The 18,093-nt window shown below is 34.9% G+C and overlaps 1 protein-coding gene across 3 annotated transcripts in view; it reads right to left on the bottom strand.

The window, feature by feature from the left end:
* Nucleotides 1–18,093, bottom strand: part of Lrriq1 (leucine rich repeats and IQ motif containing 1) — a 211,703-nt gene that overhangs the window by 154,039 nt on the left and 39,571 nt on the right. For all 3 annotated transcript variants that reach the window (XM_060377971.1, XM_060377970.1, XM_060377972.1), the window contains exons 12-15: nt 12,989–13,062; nt 10,705–10,798; nt 3,326–3,505; nt 868–1,287 (exon numbers count right to left, since the gene is read on the bottom strand). In XM_060377971.1, coding sequence (XP_060233954.1) covers nt 868–1,287; nt 3,326–3,505; nt 10,705–10,798; nt 12,989–13,062 — 768 coding nt within the window. The remainder of the gene's footprint in view (nt 1–867; nt 1,288–3,325; nt 3,506–10,704; nt 10,799–12,988; nt 13,063–18,093) is intronic.

Consider the following 18,093-nt stretch of genomic DNA (forward strand, 5'->3'; position numbering starts at 1 on the left):
GTCCTGATGAGACCTGATAGACTAGGGTCAGATAGTAGGGGAGGAGGATCTCCCCTATCAGTGGACTAGAGAAGACATATAGAGGGAGAAAAGGAGAGTAGGGTGTAACCGGGAGGAGATAAGGGAGGGGCCTACAGCCAGGATACAAAATGAATAAATTGTAATAAATAATAATAATAAAGAAAATTTTAAAAGTCAGTAAAACATTTTTTTTTACATTTGCAGTTAAATACCTATGTATATCAAAATTTATCAAGCAAACATAGCTTCCATAAAAGAAATAATTATTCACCCCAGCATCTACTGGAATAAAGACTAAGAAAAGCAAAAGAGCCCCTATGACATTGGCTATGCTAGTAATTTAATCAGATTACTACTATGATAAGTTAACTGTTCATATTATGAAAAGTAAGGGAATCAATATAAAAATAATGTTGACTTAAATTACAGAGTGAGCAGTTGGTAGCACTTGACTCTACTCAGTTATCAAAAAGAGTAATCATGGTTCTGTTGCTAGGGAGCTGGCTCGATGGCAAAGCACTTGCTGAGCAATGCTGCATAGGGTAGCTGTTATTTCAAACACCTGTGTAAAGTGACAGGGATAGACAGATGCGCCTGTAATCCCAGGGCTGCCCTAGATCAAGACAGGACGACATACGACTAGTGTGCCAGCTGCCAACAGAGATAAAAGCTCAGTAAGAGACACTGTTGCTGGAGAATAAGACACTGACGGGGTATGACGGCCAGTGTCCTCTCCTGGCCTGTGTAGGCATGGGCATACAAATCTACATGTCCACACTACATGCCACATGTACACACACCACACACACCCACAGTATACAGAATGTCTACTTGAACAGGCCTTACATTGCTTCACTTTGCTCAGCATGTCGATTGCTCATTGGGGAATTTTCCATTTCCGTTTCTAAGAACGAGGCTCTTCCGGTGGGAAGACTGCTTAACCTGCTGGGTTCATTCTTCTGCGCCGTAAGTTTTTCCAGACTCCTTCCCTCCAGTTCTTCCCTGTTTAATGGGGAGGGTCCATAGCCAGAGTCCACCAGGTCCTCAGAAATATCTCTACAAATATCTTTACAATTATTATAATGAACGACCTCGTTTTGCAGTGTGCTGTTTGAGAAGGCTGGGTCTTTTTTCTCCGTTTCTGGTTCCGCCCTCTTGATTTCCAAATCCCCATGTTCATGTGCTCGTCTGCATTCATGACTGAGTTTCATTAAGTTTTCATAGTAGTGAGAGAGTTTGTCCCCAGCATGCAAAGTAAGACTGTCCCTGGACAAACAGAGATGAAAATATTAAGTAGAACCCCACTCACAAAAACAGAAACCTGTGTAGATTTTAAAGATGAAATTTACTATGTGGCCAAAGATAAACTTAAAATTGGAAACATTACACATTGTAATTTATTCTAATCATTTATATACAATTTTATATTATTTTTAACAAAATCCAAAACAACGGTTTATTATGATCTGTGTCAAGACAAAGTGCCAAAAATATTTAGGTGCACTTTTAGTCAGTGCAATTTTGGTTTAAAGATAAGAAGATCAAACATTTTACTATCAAAAACATGACAAGCAATGACTTCCTAAACCTGGAGAAGTTACAAATGAATTACAAGTATTGTCTGCACTGACTCTTGTTACACAAAATATTTGTACTGGATAGTCAAAGAGCTTACATTTGGGAAAGTTTTTATGTCTGTTTTTCTATGGACAACTGTTATCCATGGCAAAAATAACTCAAATGTAAATGGCTACGGTCCCCTTGAGAGGGGTTTATTCCTATGTAACTGATAAAAAATGTAGACACTCATTTGAAAACCTTAGCAAATGTGGAAGTTTAACCTGACTGAGTCTCATTCTTAGTCACAATTTTAACATCCATTATTCCTGTTTGTTTCTGAGAATGGAGCTCACTTTAAAGCTCTTGAAAGTGTATACAAGACACTCTATTCCATTCCACCCCTTTTCCAGAACAAATAAGTAAAACAATAATTTGATATTTGACAACTATTTTATGGATGCAGTTAACATGTAATAATAATTTTAAGTGTTTCTTATTATGTTAAATTATTTTAGGTGTGAAAATTTTAATATGAATTACCCTTATAGTAATAAAAACTTCAAATAGAAAATGAACTGTTATAAGAGAAATATGTTAGACAATGTACATAGTAACAATTAAGATATGACTTATTCTCCTAGACACTCTCATAGCAAACTGATCATATCAGTTGGCTATACAATGGAAATGGCCAACCCTGAAAACATATACAAAACGACACTGTACAGAAAGAGCGAGTTGTATTTATGTACTTAGGTCTATATGTGCATGTGCGTCTGTGTGTGTGTGTGTATGTGTGCGTGTATGTGTGAGCATGACAACACACACACAGATGACACATACACATTCACAGATACATATTTGTAAAAACAATTAAAGAGAAGGGAGTCCATGCATTTATAAGAGGCCTTTATGTCTTTCCCTCTTGCTAACCATTATAAATTCACCAGATATTTCTGAGACCCTGACGGACTCTGGCTCCAGACCTTCCTCATTCAATGGGGAATATGAGAGGGCTTAGGGGAAGAAAAGGGAATGGAAATGGTATAATCACATTGTAATCTTAAAAATAAAAATGAAAAAAAAATGAAGTCATGGCTTAGTAATTATAATAAACATTAGGAAGTATATACTTTGTTCTCTTCATAATGGAACTGTAGGTCAAAAATCAGAAATTATTTAGAAATATTAATGACCACATATTATCTGAAGCAATGAAAAATTTTAAATTCTGTTATGGAAAGATCATTGTAATTCATTCATTGTAGTGCATGAAAATTCAAGGTCAGCAAAAGGAAGTTATCAGTTTACCATATTGAATTAGGATAGCTCCCAGCTTTTGTCCTCTGCCCCTCTGGACACACTGACAGCTTTCTGTGTGACTGTGGTGACAGACTAGAGTAATATGTAAAAACAACATGTGTAAAATGGTGTCCTAGTGTATTATTCATATGCTTTCAAACTTACTTTATTCCTTTGTAACTATGAATTCTTAGAGGATAAACAATCTTGAGAAAATAATTGTTGAATAATTTTATGACTATTAAATAACTATGTTCAAAATTCAAATGGACATATTTTAAGACAATACAAGATGTTCAGAATAAGACTACAGGTTGACAATCCCTGAGACACACTGCTCCTAATCAAACTAGTGTCACTGTGATAACCATAGTATATTTAATCATGTGTTTATAGTACATTATTTATTTTAAATACAACAGAAGGAAAATCAGAATCTTACCCTTTCTGTGTGATATACTTGTCAGTTAATGATTTAAACTCTTGAAGTTGGCACTGACAAAGAACCAAGAAACATTTCAGGTCTTGATGACAGTGTTCCTCAATGTGGACCTCAGAGTAAGTGTTTAGTATGTCACCATTGAGGACTCTCAGAGCAGGTAATGTTGTGATTATAGAATCCCTATGAGAGAGAGGGAAGAAATTAATAATCCGGATAAGAACTTAGGGTAGCTCAGTAACCAAGTGGGTTTCTCTAGTAAGGGGAACAGGAACTATTTCTGACATGAACTTAACGACTGGCTCCTTTACCTCTCCCCACTGAGGGAAGAGCAGCTTTGGTAGGCCACAGAGGAGGACATGGCAGCCAGTCTTGAAGATACCTGATAAGCTAGGGTCAGATGGAAGGGGAGGAGGCCCTCCCCTATCAGTGGACTTGGAAAGGGGAAGGGAGGAGATGAGGGAGAGAGAGTGGGATTGGGAAGGAATGAGGGAGTGGGATACAGCTGGGATACTAAGTAAATAACCTGTGATTAATATAAAAAAGTAAAAATTAATAAAAATAAAAAGAACTTATGTTTTAAAATAACCATAAAACATCACATAACAAACATAAAATGTTTATCTCAGAAAATGTGCTTGATTTTGCAGAGAAAATGATAAATTTATTCCAAACTGTGAAATATTCTGTCATATGCAAGATGAGTTTTACAGATCCTAATGCTTTATCTTACAATGAACAAAAAACTCAAATTGCAAATGATCAAATCTATGTTGAATACTCAGGCCAAAATTTGCAATACAAAAATGTTGCTCTTATAAAAAGAATAATGTGTGAAACTTTACTTTATAATGATGATACTTTTGAAAATTGCTGTTTAGAATAAAGACAAAACTTTACTGAGTCGCATTAAAATATAGTGTGAGTAGTGATAAAATGTGGGATGGAAAAGAGTTTTGTTTTATATGATCAAACCATTTAAAATTAGATTTTCACCTCATTTTGGCTAAACATTATAATAATCGACCTTTGGGGGTATGATCGACATACCAGAGCAGTTTATGTTTTATTTATTTATTTTTTTGTTGCTGCAATTTTTACTTCAAAAATAGAGTAATAATATTAATTCTTTGATAATTTCATACATGCACTCAATATGCTTTGATCATATTCACCCCTACACCTTCTTCTAATACATTAAAGATCTATACCCTCTATTTAACCTTCTCACAAATTTCCAAATTTTATGTCTCCTTATCTATTTTTTTGATTATAGAGTAATCATTACATGCAATTCCAATTTGTGCTGTCCACATACTTATATTGTATGGTTATCTATTGGGGTGTGACAGATCCTTAAAGAGAACTGAGTCTTCCTTTCTCAGAAGCCATCAACTGTCACTAACTCCTCCTTTAGGGGTGATGACTAGCATGTCTCTCCATCCACTCTGGGATGTTAACTAATTGCTGTTTGTTCATGAGCACATTAGTACTGTCATGTTCATAAGACACCTTTCTACTCAAGTCCTTCCAGAATCCAGCCCTTACAATTTGTTTTTATTATCCTCTGTATTTTAATGTTTCTTGAACTTTTGGGCATTGAGCGTGATACAGATGTCTCATTTGTGGCTGAGAACTCTTCAGGTTGGTATTACTTTTAGTGAAGGTAGGAGAGATGGGAAGAGGCAGTAATGGCTGAGACCTCATTTGGTCCTATTGCATTACACAATATTAGTCAAGGAGATAAATACAAGCATGCACATATTTTTGAAAAGTACAATACTTACATTAAAAATAAAAAATAAACAGGTGATATTGATGTTAATGTTACTTAACCCAATATAAAGATGATGTTATTCAACATATACTCAATATAAAATTAGTGTTTAGTATGTCACCATTTTTGATGTAACATTTTGGAAATTTGGTGTTTACTCTTAGAGCATTTCATAACATTTCTAAGTTTGGTTTAGTAGCATTTTGAATTCTGTGCTGGACCAGAGCAGTTTAAAATACAAAGGCGTAAGAACAGTACAGACAGCAAGAGCTGTAGTTCCAAGGGCCAAGCTCATCCCTTAGAAAGCACTTGCACAAACCTTTCACAAGGAAAGTATAAGTCTATTTCACATGTAGGTGATGGTCACAGTGAAAAATTAGACTTCTTGAACAAGCAAAATGTATAGCTAAAGACATAAACTCCTTAGAGAAAACCTAAAAGACATGGATGACATATACCAAAGAAGAACATAGAGACATGGCATGCTCATGGATAGAAAGGCTCAATGTAATCAAAGCAATAGTTAATCCCAAATTAATTCACAGATTCAATTGAGTCTCAGTAAGAATTCATAAATGCTTTTAATGAACATCAATAAATGAATGCAGAGATATGAAAGATCCAGGATCCCAAACAACTGAAGAAGAAACAAATGTCAAACCGACGTGTGATTTCTAGACTAAAATTGGAGATACAGTAAGACAGCATGGATTAGGTGGAAAACCAAAACAAAAGGCATGTTGATCAGCAGAGTAGCAAAGAAGGCCTAAAGTAAAGCCCCATGAGTATTTGACAAAAGGGCAAACAGTCAAATGAAGGAAAGTTGTGGACATTTACATGGAAAAAATCCTGACTGTAGACAAATGAATACATTTAAAAATATTAAATTAAAATCCACCATGGACATAAGTGAAAAACAAAAATACATAGAAGATAATAGAACATGAAAAAAACAAGTGCATTAATAACTTTAGATCAAAAGTAAAAACATGATCAAGAAAAAAAATCAGTTGAAAAGCTAAATGTAACTAAAATTAAAACTTCTATGAACAAAAACAAGAAAGGAGAAAATATTTGAGGAATATAAATCTAATAAAGGGCTTATTAAAATACACAAACAAAAATTAAAATAAGAAATAAGACTAATTTAAAACTCGGCAAGAAAATGGAACAGATGCCTTAATTTTATGGTATGAATAAGAATGACCCCTTTAGGCTTATATATTGAATGCTTTGTCAACAAGGAGTATTATTAGGTAAAAGACTTATGCTGCGGTGCGGCCTTGTTGGAGTAGATGTAGCTTATTGAAGTCAGTGTGTCATTGGGTGGGCTCTGAGGGTTTGAAAAGCTCAAGCCAGGTTTCAGTTGTCTCTCTATTCCTACTGCCTGTGGATGCAGATGTAGTGTTCTCAGCTACTCTGCCTGATGGCCTCCATGCTACATGCCATGATGGACTAAATCTCTGAAACTATAAGGCAGCCCCAATTAAATGCTTTCTTTTATGAAACACCACAATGGAAAGTAGGAGAAAACAAGTAACAATACAGAAGCCTACCACAGAGGGCCTCTGAAAGACTCTACCTAGTAGTGTATCAAAGTAAACCCTAGGCAGAGTGCAGGAAAACATATGAAAGAAAAGAGAGTTAGTAAGACCTGGAGAGGACAGGAGCTCCACAAGGACCAAATATATCTGGGCACAGGGGTCTTTTTTGAGACTGTTTCTCCAACCAAGGACCATGTATGGATATAACCTAGAGCCCCTGCTCAGACATAGCCTGTGGTAGCTCAGTATCCAACTGGATTTCCCAGTAAGGGGAACAGGAACTATTTCTGACATGAACTCAACAACTGGTTCCTTTACCTCCCCCCCTCCGAGGGAGGAACAGTCTTGCTAGGCCACAGAGGAGGACATGGCAGCCAGTCCTGGAGATACCTGATAGGCTAGGTTCAGATGGAAGGGAAGGAGGACCTCCCCTAGCAGTGGACTTGGAAAGGGGCAGGGAGGAGCTGTGGGAGGGAGGGTGGGATTGGGAGGGAATGAGGCTATGGCTGGGATACAAAGTAAACAACCTGTGATTAATATAAATATTAAAAAAAGAGATAAAAAATGGAAAAAAAAAACACCATGACCACTGTTGTCATGGTATCTCTTCACAGCAATTAAACCCTAACTAAAACACTTACTAAGGAAGGTTGACGAAAGATAAGTATATGGGAAAATTTGTAGTTTCAGATTTACTAGGGACTTGCAAATTAAAATAATAATGAGCTACCTTGACACATCTTTCAAAGGTCCAAAATCCAAAAGAATGATAGCAATCAAAAGACAGAAGAGATCTGAGGCCACAGAATTCTAATTCATTTCTCTTGTGAAACACAGTGTGTCACAGGTATTTTGGAGTATAGTTTCACAAGTCTCTTAAAAGACTAACTATGCTATTCTTTAATATTGAGCCAAAATCTTTGGTTTTACTTAAATGAATTTAGACTATATGTCCACATTAAGTTGCTACATATAGAGGTGCTGACAGCTACTTTATACATAAGCGCATAAACCTGGAAGCAAGCAAGTTGTCTGTGGTACGTGGGAGACGTGGAGGTGCAGCCTGGAAATGGAACTACAGAAAAACGTGGAAAACGTGTGTGTTACCAGTTAGTGAGGGGAGCACGGATTCTGAATAAAGCGGAAGTATGCTGTATTGTTTTCAGTGTGGACTGATATGATTATGCACTTGTCAAATGCATGGGATATATATTTAGCAGAGTAAGTTTCAACAGAAACTATGGCCTTTGAATGACAACAATGTGTCAGTATATGATTATTCACTCCAGCAAGTTAATATTCAGGTACAGGGTCTCTACAGTGTGGCACTTTCTACATGTTGGTAATAGAGGACATGGGATGCTGTATTGACTGCTTAATTTTGAAGTTGACTTATAACTAGAATCTATTTTCAATAAAATAAAAGGAAAAATACATTGGAACTCACATTAATTGCACATTGGAACTCACGGGATTGTAACAGCATGCACAAAGCATGCATAAGCCATATCCAGATAAAAATCCCTATATTCAGTGGGTGAGGGTGGGCAGAAAAATCTCACTACAAGCTAAGGAGGGTTAGCATGTAATGGCTGCTGAGAAAGTGATAGTTTTTTTTTTCTATTGTGTGACCCATTGTAAGTTAGCAACGCTATAAAGCAGGCTACATTCTCAAGAGTAGTTGGGCAGTACACACACACACACACACGCACACACAGACAGGGCGAGAGAGAGAGAGAGAGAAAGAGAGAGGAAGTGAAGGAGGAAGAGGAGAAAGAGGAGGGAGAGAAAAGGGAGGAGAGACAGAAGGTGAGTATGAAGGTGAGAGTGACTCTAGGATGTACTGAGGGTGAATATAATCAAAATACATTGCATGAAATTGCCAAAGAATAATATTATTTTAAAAGGAAAAACAAATAATTATAAAAATTACCAAATTTTAACAGCACATACATTATTTAAATTAAAAAATTGTTAGTACAGACTTGTAGCATCATCTTATACATCAGAAAAACCAACAAGAATTTGTAAAATAAAGTAAGAGCTATTATTAAATTCTCATAGAGATTTTCACTGACTGAAGTAGCCATTAGATTTGCACAAATAATATAAAAGTTCCTTAGGTCAATACTCCAGAAACTTTGGATATGGTTAATGTACATCAGATTTACAGTAACAACAGCGTTCAATCAAAAACAATTATAAAATGAAAATTCATTTTACTAGCTATGCTAATATAAACATAAGAAATTAGAATAACATGTTATCATACCCATAGTGATATGTATGCATATTGAGACAAACAGTTTATTTAAACATAAATATTTATATTTTATACAAAGAAAATAATGGAAAAAAATCACTAAGTTTAAGGACAGCATTGGATGTCAGATGATTTCCAAAATAATGCACTTGGCACTACTTGGCAGCTACTCATTTGGAAAGAACCAGATAAGAAAGGGGCAAAACTGTATTCCTGCCACCAAATACTTTCCATTTGGCTATTGCTATAACTATCATTATATAAAGCATTTTTTTCTAGGTCGTATAATTTAAGAGAGGACTGGGCTTGAATTTCTATGTTAGGCATATCTTGATGCTGTCTTTCTCACTTTGATCCATAAAAGTTCTTAAGCAGTTCACTTTCATCAGATTATTCTGAAATATTTTTCAGATGTAAAAATTTGCTTGCATGTTCAAGACAGTAACAATATGTTAAAAATCTGTAAGATATATAATCAAGGTTCAAATTTCATTTACAGTTTTCCTTTAAAATTTTATTCCTTAATTTTTGAAGGGAACCGTCCTCAGACCTGCAAAAGCCAACAGTGTGTGGATTGTCCTTAAGTTCAGGAGCCAGACATATGAGTTTAGGGGGAATATATGAGAACACTGATTAATGTTGGGGATGAAGTAGAAGAACACTGTGAGATTTCAAGATTAGTTTTTCCAGCTGGGCTCCTCCTACTCCAGGGCGAAATCAATATTTCATTCAGTGAAAACTTCCTGGTGCATATTCTGCCACTTAAAAAGCTCCATTAATCATCAGTCAATGAAACAAATTCTCAAAGGAGATTTCAAATGATGCCTGTGGATTATGTTTTAAAAGAGAGATTTTTTTTTCAGTACACCAGTTTTTTGCATGTTATCACTGGCTTGACATGAAAGTAAGAAGCCAATTGGGAAAATCTATAACTAATCCCTGTGTTGGTACCAGAGGTTATGTAAAGTTCACTGAAGCAAACAGTATCAAAGTTGAGTTAGTCTTTTCATTAACAAATCCATATTTTATAGACTTCTTCATTTTAAACCCTCTAGATAAATGAATCTCTTTTTATAGATAATGAAATGTATATTAGAACAATTGATCTAACTGAAATTTGACAACTTAGTTTCCCAGTAAGGAAACTCACCACTCCAGTTTTATTTTATAGGCCAAACTTTCAAAAGAAAATGATTGAAATAGTAAGTTACATGATTTAACTGGCTCACAAGAAGTTGACAGAAAATGTTTTCTCTATCAAAGCAAAGTTCAGTATCATAATAAGCCAACTTCTCGTCAACTCCTTGCATTACAATCATACTTTCATTAACTCATTGATATGCTAAAGTATTTTAGACTAATGAAAATTTTAATTTTTTTTTAAATTTCTTTCTTTCTTTCCTTCCTTCCTTCCTTCCTTCCTTCCTTCCTTCCTTCCTTCCTTCCTTCTTTCTTTCTTTCTTTCTTTCTTTCTTTCTTTTTGGTTTTTCAAGACGGGGTTCCTCTGTGTAGGCTTGGCTGTCCGCGACGCTTTGTAGACCAGGCTGACCTCAAACTCACAGTGACTTGCCAGCCAGAGCTTCCAAGAGTTCTGAGATTAAAGGTGTGTGCCACAAGTGTATTTATAACACTCAAAGATAATTTAAACTATTTTAAGTATCTTGAATAATATTCACAGGAAAGTTGGTATCATCTTTTGTCTCAAGAAATGTTAAATAAATTTTATCAATACATGAGAAAATGATACATATACAAACAAATATCTGTGACATTCATGGATTAAAAACTGCTTTCTTACCTCCAGTTTATTTCCTGGAGTACTGGGTTTCCAGTGAGACAAAGCTCACGGAGAGAGTAACATGCACTGAACCAACCCACAATATTTGTTAGATCTATAAAAAAAATATTTAAAATTTATTTAAAAATAATTTTTACTGAATGTAGTTTTAACATAAATGTCATAAATAAATCATGTTTTCCCCATTACTCTGCGGAAATAAAATAATGTTTTTTTCCATTGCGTACTCCATGCTTTCGGAACAGAGAGGGTATTGAGTGGAACATGTCCTAGTATAAAATTATGTTTCTACCATATGGCAACTGCATAAACGTAGGCAAACCATTCCTACAATCCAGTCTTAAGACTATCATGTTGTTTGAGGACTAAATGACATGATGTACTTAATGCTCTACTACATGTGCAACAAAAATTGTGACACCAAATATAAGGTAATACAATGAAGCTAAATAAGAGAATCATGTAGACCTGTTATTCCTTTAGAAGTATAGCTTATACAAGTATAGCTGCTGTGCAGAGCATTGTGTATAGACATGATTTCCCACAGACACTGGCACAGCCTACATGTGCATATGTGTCTGCATACACAAAGGCATACATACATGATATACTTATTTTTTTAACTTTTTATATTTATTACAGTTTATTCACTTTGTATCTTGGCTGTGGCCCCCTCCCTTGTCTCCTCCCAATCCCATCCTCCCTCCCTTCTCCCTCTATGGCCCTACCCTAGTCCACTGATAGGGAAGGTCCTCCTCCCATTTCTATTTGACCGTAGCCTATCAGGTCTCATCAGGACTGGCTGCATTTGGGCAGAATGCATGGAATATTATGAAAGAAGGGGGAGCTAGAAAGATCTGGAAGGGACAAAAGCTCCAGAAGAGACCCATAGACCCAAAAATAAAAAATAAAAAAACAAAAACAAAAGAAAACAAAACTGGGTCCTCGGGGTTGGCAGAAACTGATACCCCAACCAAGGACCATGCATGGAGAGGACCTAAAACCCCTGCTCAGATGTAGCCCATAGACTCAGTCTCCAAGGGGGTTCCCTAGTAAGGGGAGCTGGGGCTGTTTCTGGCATGAACTCATGACAGGCTCTCTGATCACCTCCCCCTGGAGGGGGCAGCCTTTCCAGGCCATGGCTACTTTTAAGGCTGACTCTGACACAAAGGAAACACATAATACATCCCTCAAATCATTTTTATGAACTCAGTAATTATATGTCTAGATGAATATTATTATTATCCAGAATAACAGTAGAATACAGAGTCTGTTTTGAATAATTAAAGTGGAAAGTGTTAGAAAGGCAGCTAGAATTTGTACGAAAAGGACTGAAAAGAAGATGCAAAAATGTTGGAAATGTATTTAGAGAGGTCATCACTTGTCCTTGGCAAAGTGTTGGATATTATGCAGGCTTGAAAATACTCAAAATAGCCCAGGTTGCCAGTGTTAGGGGAAACTGCTAATGAACCCATTCTGAAACTTATGCGACACTTATGAAAACCATTATAGTTTTCAGCCCCTGCATCATGAGACCTGGTCAATGTCAGAGATCACCTAAAGTCCAGGAATATACATTTTCGTAAAGGCCAGGCTCTGCATTAGAGGTATACACACAGTTGAAAACTGAAACATTCTAAAAGATGATAAAACTGGGCTTGCAAACAAGGAAATTAGTCATTACTAATTGAATTAACTGTCAAAATGAACAACCTACACCTACTCTATTACTCAGAAATTATACTTCTATGCATTTAGTCAAAAAATGTATACTGGAAACATAAGTATGCACACCACTTGCATAAAAATATCTGTAATAATTTTACATTTATGGTAACAAAACTTCAAAATATCAATCAAAAGAAAATGAACTTACAAATTGTTTACTTTCAGTGAATAGTTAACATTACAGCCAGAAAGAGCACAATACTGAATAAACAATGTGGAAGGTTTTCATACAAATAAGAATTTTGGAAGCAAAAAAAAAAGCGATATTGCTTGTTTAATATAAGGATAAAATTAGCTTATGATAGCAAATTCAGATTGTAGCTGCTACTTGGAGGGCGCTGAGAGGGAGAGTACATGGAAAAAACATTTTAGGAGGACTCATTCAATTCATGATGCTTTAGCAATCTTTTAATGGATGAGCAGTCAGGAATAAAAAAGGTAGCAACAGTCTTTTTACTCATCTTCATATATACAAAGGCATATGTATTCAGAACAACACTTCATTATATTTGAGACATAAACTCAAAAGCCTATTATTTTAAAATTCCAAACTTACCAGAAATACAATTGTTCCTGACGTCTAGTTTTTCCAAAGACACAAAATGAAAAAGTGGTACAATTGTTGTTAAACTGAAAGCAAAATATAAAAATTCATTGAAAAAAGTAACAAGCATATTCTTAATATAATTCATTTGAAGCACAAGTCATTTACTTAATGAAATTATGTTATTATAAGAAATTGTATACAATCACTTATAATTGAACAATACAATGCAGTACAATTAAAACACTGAGTAACTGTATTTATTAAAAATGTAATAAGCATAAGAATGTAAGTAATCCTATTATGGAAAATTGATATTCATTTCTTAAAAATATACCGTGGAACATTACAATAATGGAAGATTTTGATTCATTTAAAAAAGAAATTACCATGGAATTGTGAATTTCAGTCACAAATACCATGTGCTTTGATGTGTATTTGCTATTCAATTTAAAATGGGTAGCTATTTGGTTATTACTTTGTTTTATCTTTTTATAAAGCTAGTTATACAGAAAATACATTGTTTGTTTTTCCTTCCTTAGTTTAAATACATGGCCTAAAACTTTAAGGTAAAAACTTTTTGGGGGGATTACTATGATTTTTAACATGTTTTTATTTAAATAAGATTATGTCATTTCCCTCATTTCTTCACTCCAGGCCCTCCTGGCTACACTAAGTCAAAACTCTCCAGTGTCCCCTGCCAAGCCGGCAGCCTAATTTTTATTTATTATTGTTACCTACATACACACAGGGGCACATGCTTTGTGTGTGTGCATGTATAAATCACAATAGCTCACACTACCCTAATAAATAACCCATGAGGAGCCCAGCCCAAAGTTAACATCCACATCACAGCAACAGAACATATGGCTCAGGGAACATGAAGAAAAGGGTGCAGAAATACTCTAAGAGTCAGAACTGGCTGTACAGTTTCTCCTATAAACAGATGCACAAACAAGACAGGAACACTGGCAATATCAATAGATATTTTAATTAATTAACTTATTATTACTTATTACAACTTATTCCTTTTATCATGGTTGTAGCCACCCCCCTCCTCCCAGTCCCACCCACTCTCCCTCTCCCACCTCCTATACCCCTCCCCTAGTGCACTGATAGGGGAGGATTGCCTCACCTTCTATTTGACCCTAGCCTATCAGGTCTCATCTGGGCTGTCTGCATCATCTTCCTCTGTGGCTTGGCAAGGCTGTAACCCCCAGGGACAGGTGATCAAAAAGCCAGCCACTGAGTTTATGTCAGAGACAACTCCTATACCCCTTTCTAGGGAAGCCACTTGGAAACTGAGCAGCCAATGGGCTTCATCTGAGCAGGGTTCAAGGTCCTCTCCAAGCTATAAATAGCTGCACAAACAAAATAGGAACACTGGCAATATCAATAGACATTTTAACATGAAAGGCGGAAATTTGTCAGGGTTACACCTCTAGCTAACAATCTAGAGGCAACTACTGGTTGCTGAGAGGAGGAGAATTAACCTCTCCTAGGGCTTAACTCCCTTATTCGTTGTCTACTGAAGGATATCAGGCTTAAAAACCTATAGTATACCTTGACAACAAAAACAAACTCAACAGATTGTATGTGTATGTATGTGTATACATGTGTGTATGTGTATACATATATATATATGTGTGTGTATATATGTATGTATATATATACACATACACTTAAGATCACTTTAATAGAATAACTGATTAGATGTTACTGATTAATGAAAAATATTTTAAACTAGATTTAATTATTATTAATAAAAATACTTAAAGTTGTATTGTGTGTAATTCAGAATAGAAAATACGCTTAAGCTATAATCAATAAGTCCAGAAAGAATAATATTATAAATACTTTATATTAATAAAATAGATTTACTCATGACAGAAAAGCATTTAAAATATATATTCTCACAATCTGTGTATGTTAAGTTATAATAATGAAATTATTGATACTTAAGATTATTTTATTCATTTCCATATTATAATGGTCATTAGTAACTTTTAAGGCAATAAATATAAATGATATTTAACATATAACACATAATTTCAAATAAAAACTGAAAGGCAAATGAATTTCATCGTGATTGACATTTTTAATGGAGGCAAGTCAATCAATGCTTTATAGCATAAAAATGCATTTCCATGGCTATTTGCAAATAAAAATCACATCAGTTTATCATCTGAATCTTTAACACAAAAATATATTTGCCTAAATTCATTATTATGAAACTGTAAATGTCTTTGTTAATTCTTTCTATTATATTGTAAGTCTGTAATTGATCATAACATTCAACTAAAAAGTTGAGTATAATATTTTTAACTCTCTCTGTGTCTGTCTGTCTCTCTCCTATTATTCTAAGGTCAGAGGCCACACAGCAGCACTGTGGCTAAAAGCCTCATGGGGTCTGGCACAGACTAACCCTTGTATGCACCTTGACTCCTCCCTTGTACTTCCCTGGTCTGCATTAGTAGAGGGAAAGAAGATACTTCTGATGAAATGTAGACAAAATAATGAAGCTAGAAGAAAATACCTTTCTGTGTTGTCACTCCTCTGCACAATACAACCATTCATATAATCCTGTGCACTATTACTTTTTTAACAGAGTCTTGTGGGTGGTGCAGTGGAGAATAAAAGATACTAAAAGAAAACATAAACAGCGCTGCCCCTACAAACCCTTTGCTGTACAGCATAAGAGTAAAGTTGACTAAAATGTCACATGGATGTGACAAAAAGAAAGGAAGAAGAGAAGATAAACACATGGAAAGCAGTGAAAAATGGGTAATTAACAGAGAGGAGGAGGGAAGCGGGACCAAATTCAAACATTGTGGATACATAATTATTAAATTTAAGTCTTAATCTTATACTATTTCCCACCTGATCGTGGTTTTGATCATTTTTATAGTATGACATTTTAATTCTTCAAGTATAAAAATACATAACAAAATTATTTTTGTAACTTTACTACATCTTAATATTAACTCTGTTTCTTTTTACTAGAACTCATAATTCATAGGTAATGAATTATTTCACTCTTCATAAAATGGTTGTTCTCTGTCCTACAGAATATTTTGTGTACTTAACAATGCTATAGCATTATATAGCAAGTATATGGTGACATGTATTTGAATACATCAAGAAAAATTAGTCAATGCTATTTTAGATTTTAAAAACATTATGACATTCTCTATAAAATCAATTTACATAAATATGTATCTGCTTTGGTCAAATATCTTTGAAATATTACAATTTTACCTTTTCAGATACCCATTCTTTGTGAATTGATTTGTAAAATTGTCCTTTTTGAGATCTAACTCATGAAAACTGGATATTCATGATTCTTTATTCATTGTGATGGTAGAAATCTGATCGTAGATTCCTTAAAAAACGTCTATAGTTTTTCCCTTTAGTAACATTTCATGAATTTTTTTTCCAAGAAAATTCAAACCAGAATGACAAAGGGACATTAGTGAAAACCTAATACGACTTGACCTTGTCACATTAGCCCTGGGCATTAAACGATATAAGTTTCAAAGACGACAAAAAGCAAAAGATTTGTACACTGAGCATCCAATGGGTAAGTTTCCACTCTGCTCCCACTTAGGATCCCACTGGAAGTAGAACGGTTTATATAGCCAGAGACTTTTCTAGTTAGAACTCCACTTAGTCAAACTTAAACCAGTCACATGTCTTAATGAAAATTCAAAACAGAAGCCAGGATAAAACAAGTACTCCAAACAATATTCACTAAATACTCTTCTTTATGTGTATTCCATTTGCTTAGTAAGAAAGTATGTGGATGTATAATCTCTTCCTTGTGATGAAAATAGTTACCAAAAATAAAACAAAATATATACAATGTAAAACTATCCTAATTATTCACCCCAATGATGTCTGCACAAATGCATTTGAATATCTCCATTGTAAATTCATATCTTTCTGAAGTGGACTATTATATATTCCTTATAAAGATGACGGCTAGAAATTGCTAGCTGGAAGAGAGTCAACAGCAGCCCTTTGACACTTAGGTAGAAGGTCAGGCTCAGAGGGCGAAAAGACTTGCCCAGGGTCAACTGACCGGGATGTCGCAGGCTCAAACCGCAAACCTGAACTGCTCTATCTGTGCACTATGTAGCTCTGCAGACAGTGTGCAGACCCAGAAGTGGGACCTGGACCGGGGCTAAAGAGATAAATATGCTGAGTAAAACACTAAGCCTTGAGATTACGCCGTTAGGAAATAATTTCATTTCCTTGCATGACTTCAGCTCTCCTGCTTCAGTAATAGCACGTGCTGATGTATATGAAGGACTTGAAAGTACAAAAATATCTTTAAATGTTTGACAGTATTATTAAAAATTCAGTATGGTATATACACTAATAATTATGTATAATATGATTGTTGTATATTGGTTGTAAATACTTTCATGAGGAAAATTTTCCTAATAGTATTTAATGTACACTATGTTCTTCAGGTGCATGCCTCTACATCCTCCTTTTTACCTGCCCTCCTCCTAGCCCATAAATGAGTTTTCCTCTATTTTTCTGCCATATAGATATGCGTAGTAGTTTTACAAATCCTAGGAGCCAGAAACGAAAGAAAACCTGGTGTTCATTTTTTTTTAATGTGAATAAGATTTTGTATGCAGTTAAATTCTCTATCTTTAACATGTCTTTTAGAGTTAGAACATATGCCACTCATTGTTATAGCTCTCAAAATAAAAAGCCCCACACCAGTATTCAAAAGTTACATCTAAGTAAACAAAATTTCAAATAACAATCATTTGGAGTAATTATTCTAATTATGAATATCAACTCCAAGAACCGAGTTGGTCTAGTTCAATAATTCCCTCTGCAACAGACTGATACGTGACTATCGTTAGAGAATGACAGTGCCAAAGCTTATCACCTGCATTAGTTTTAACTTTGACAGATAAGAATACTTCATTGTATGCTTAAAGTAGTCAAAGAACAAAGGCATTCTTTTATAATCTTCTAAATTTAAATGTATTCTAGTCATTTGAGAACTTTTGCCAAATACGTGTGTTTTGCCTAATCCTGCATGTTTTGCTACATGTCTAAGACAAAACTCATAACTTAATATTGAGATCATATTT

Source organism: Meriones unguiculatus, chromosome 2 (assembly GCF_030254825.1).
Source record: "Meriones unguiculatus strain TT.TT164.6M chromosome 2, Bangor_MerUng_6.1, whole genome shotgun sequence".
NCBI lineage: Eukaryota > Metazoa > Chordata > Mammalia > Rodentia > Muridae > Meriones > Meriones unguiculatus.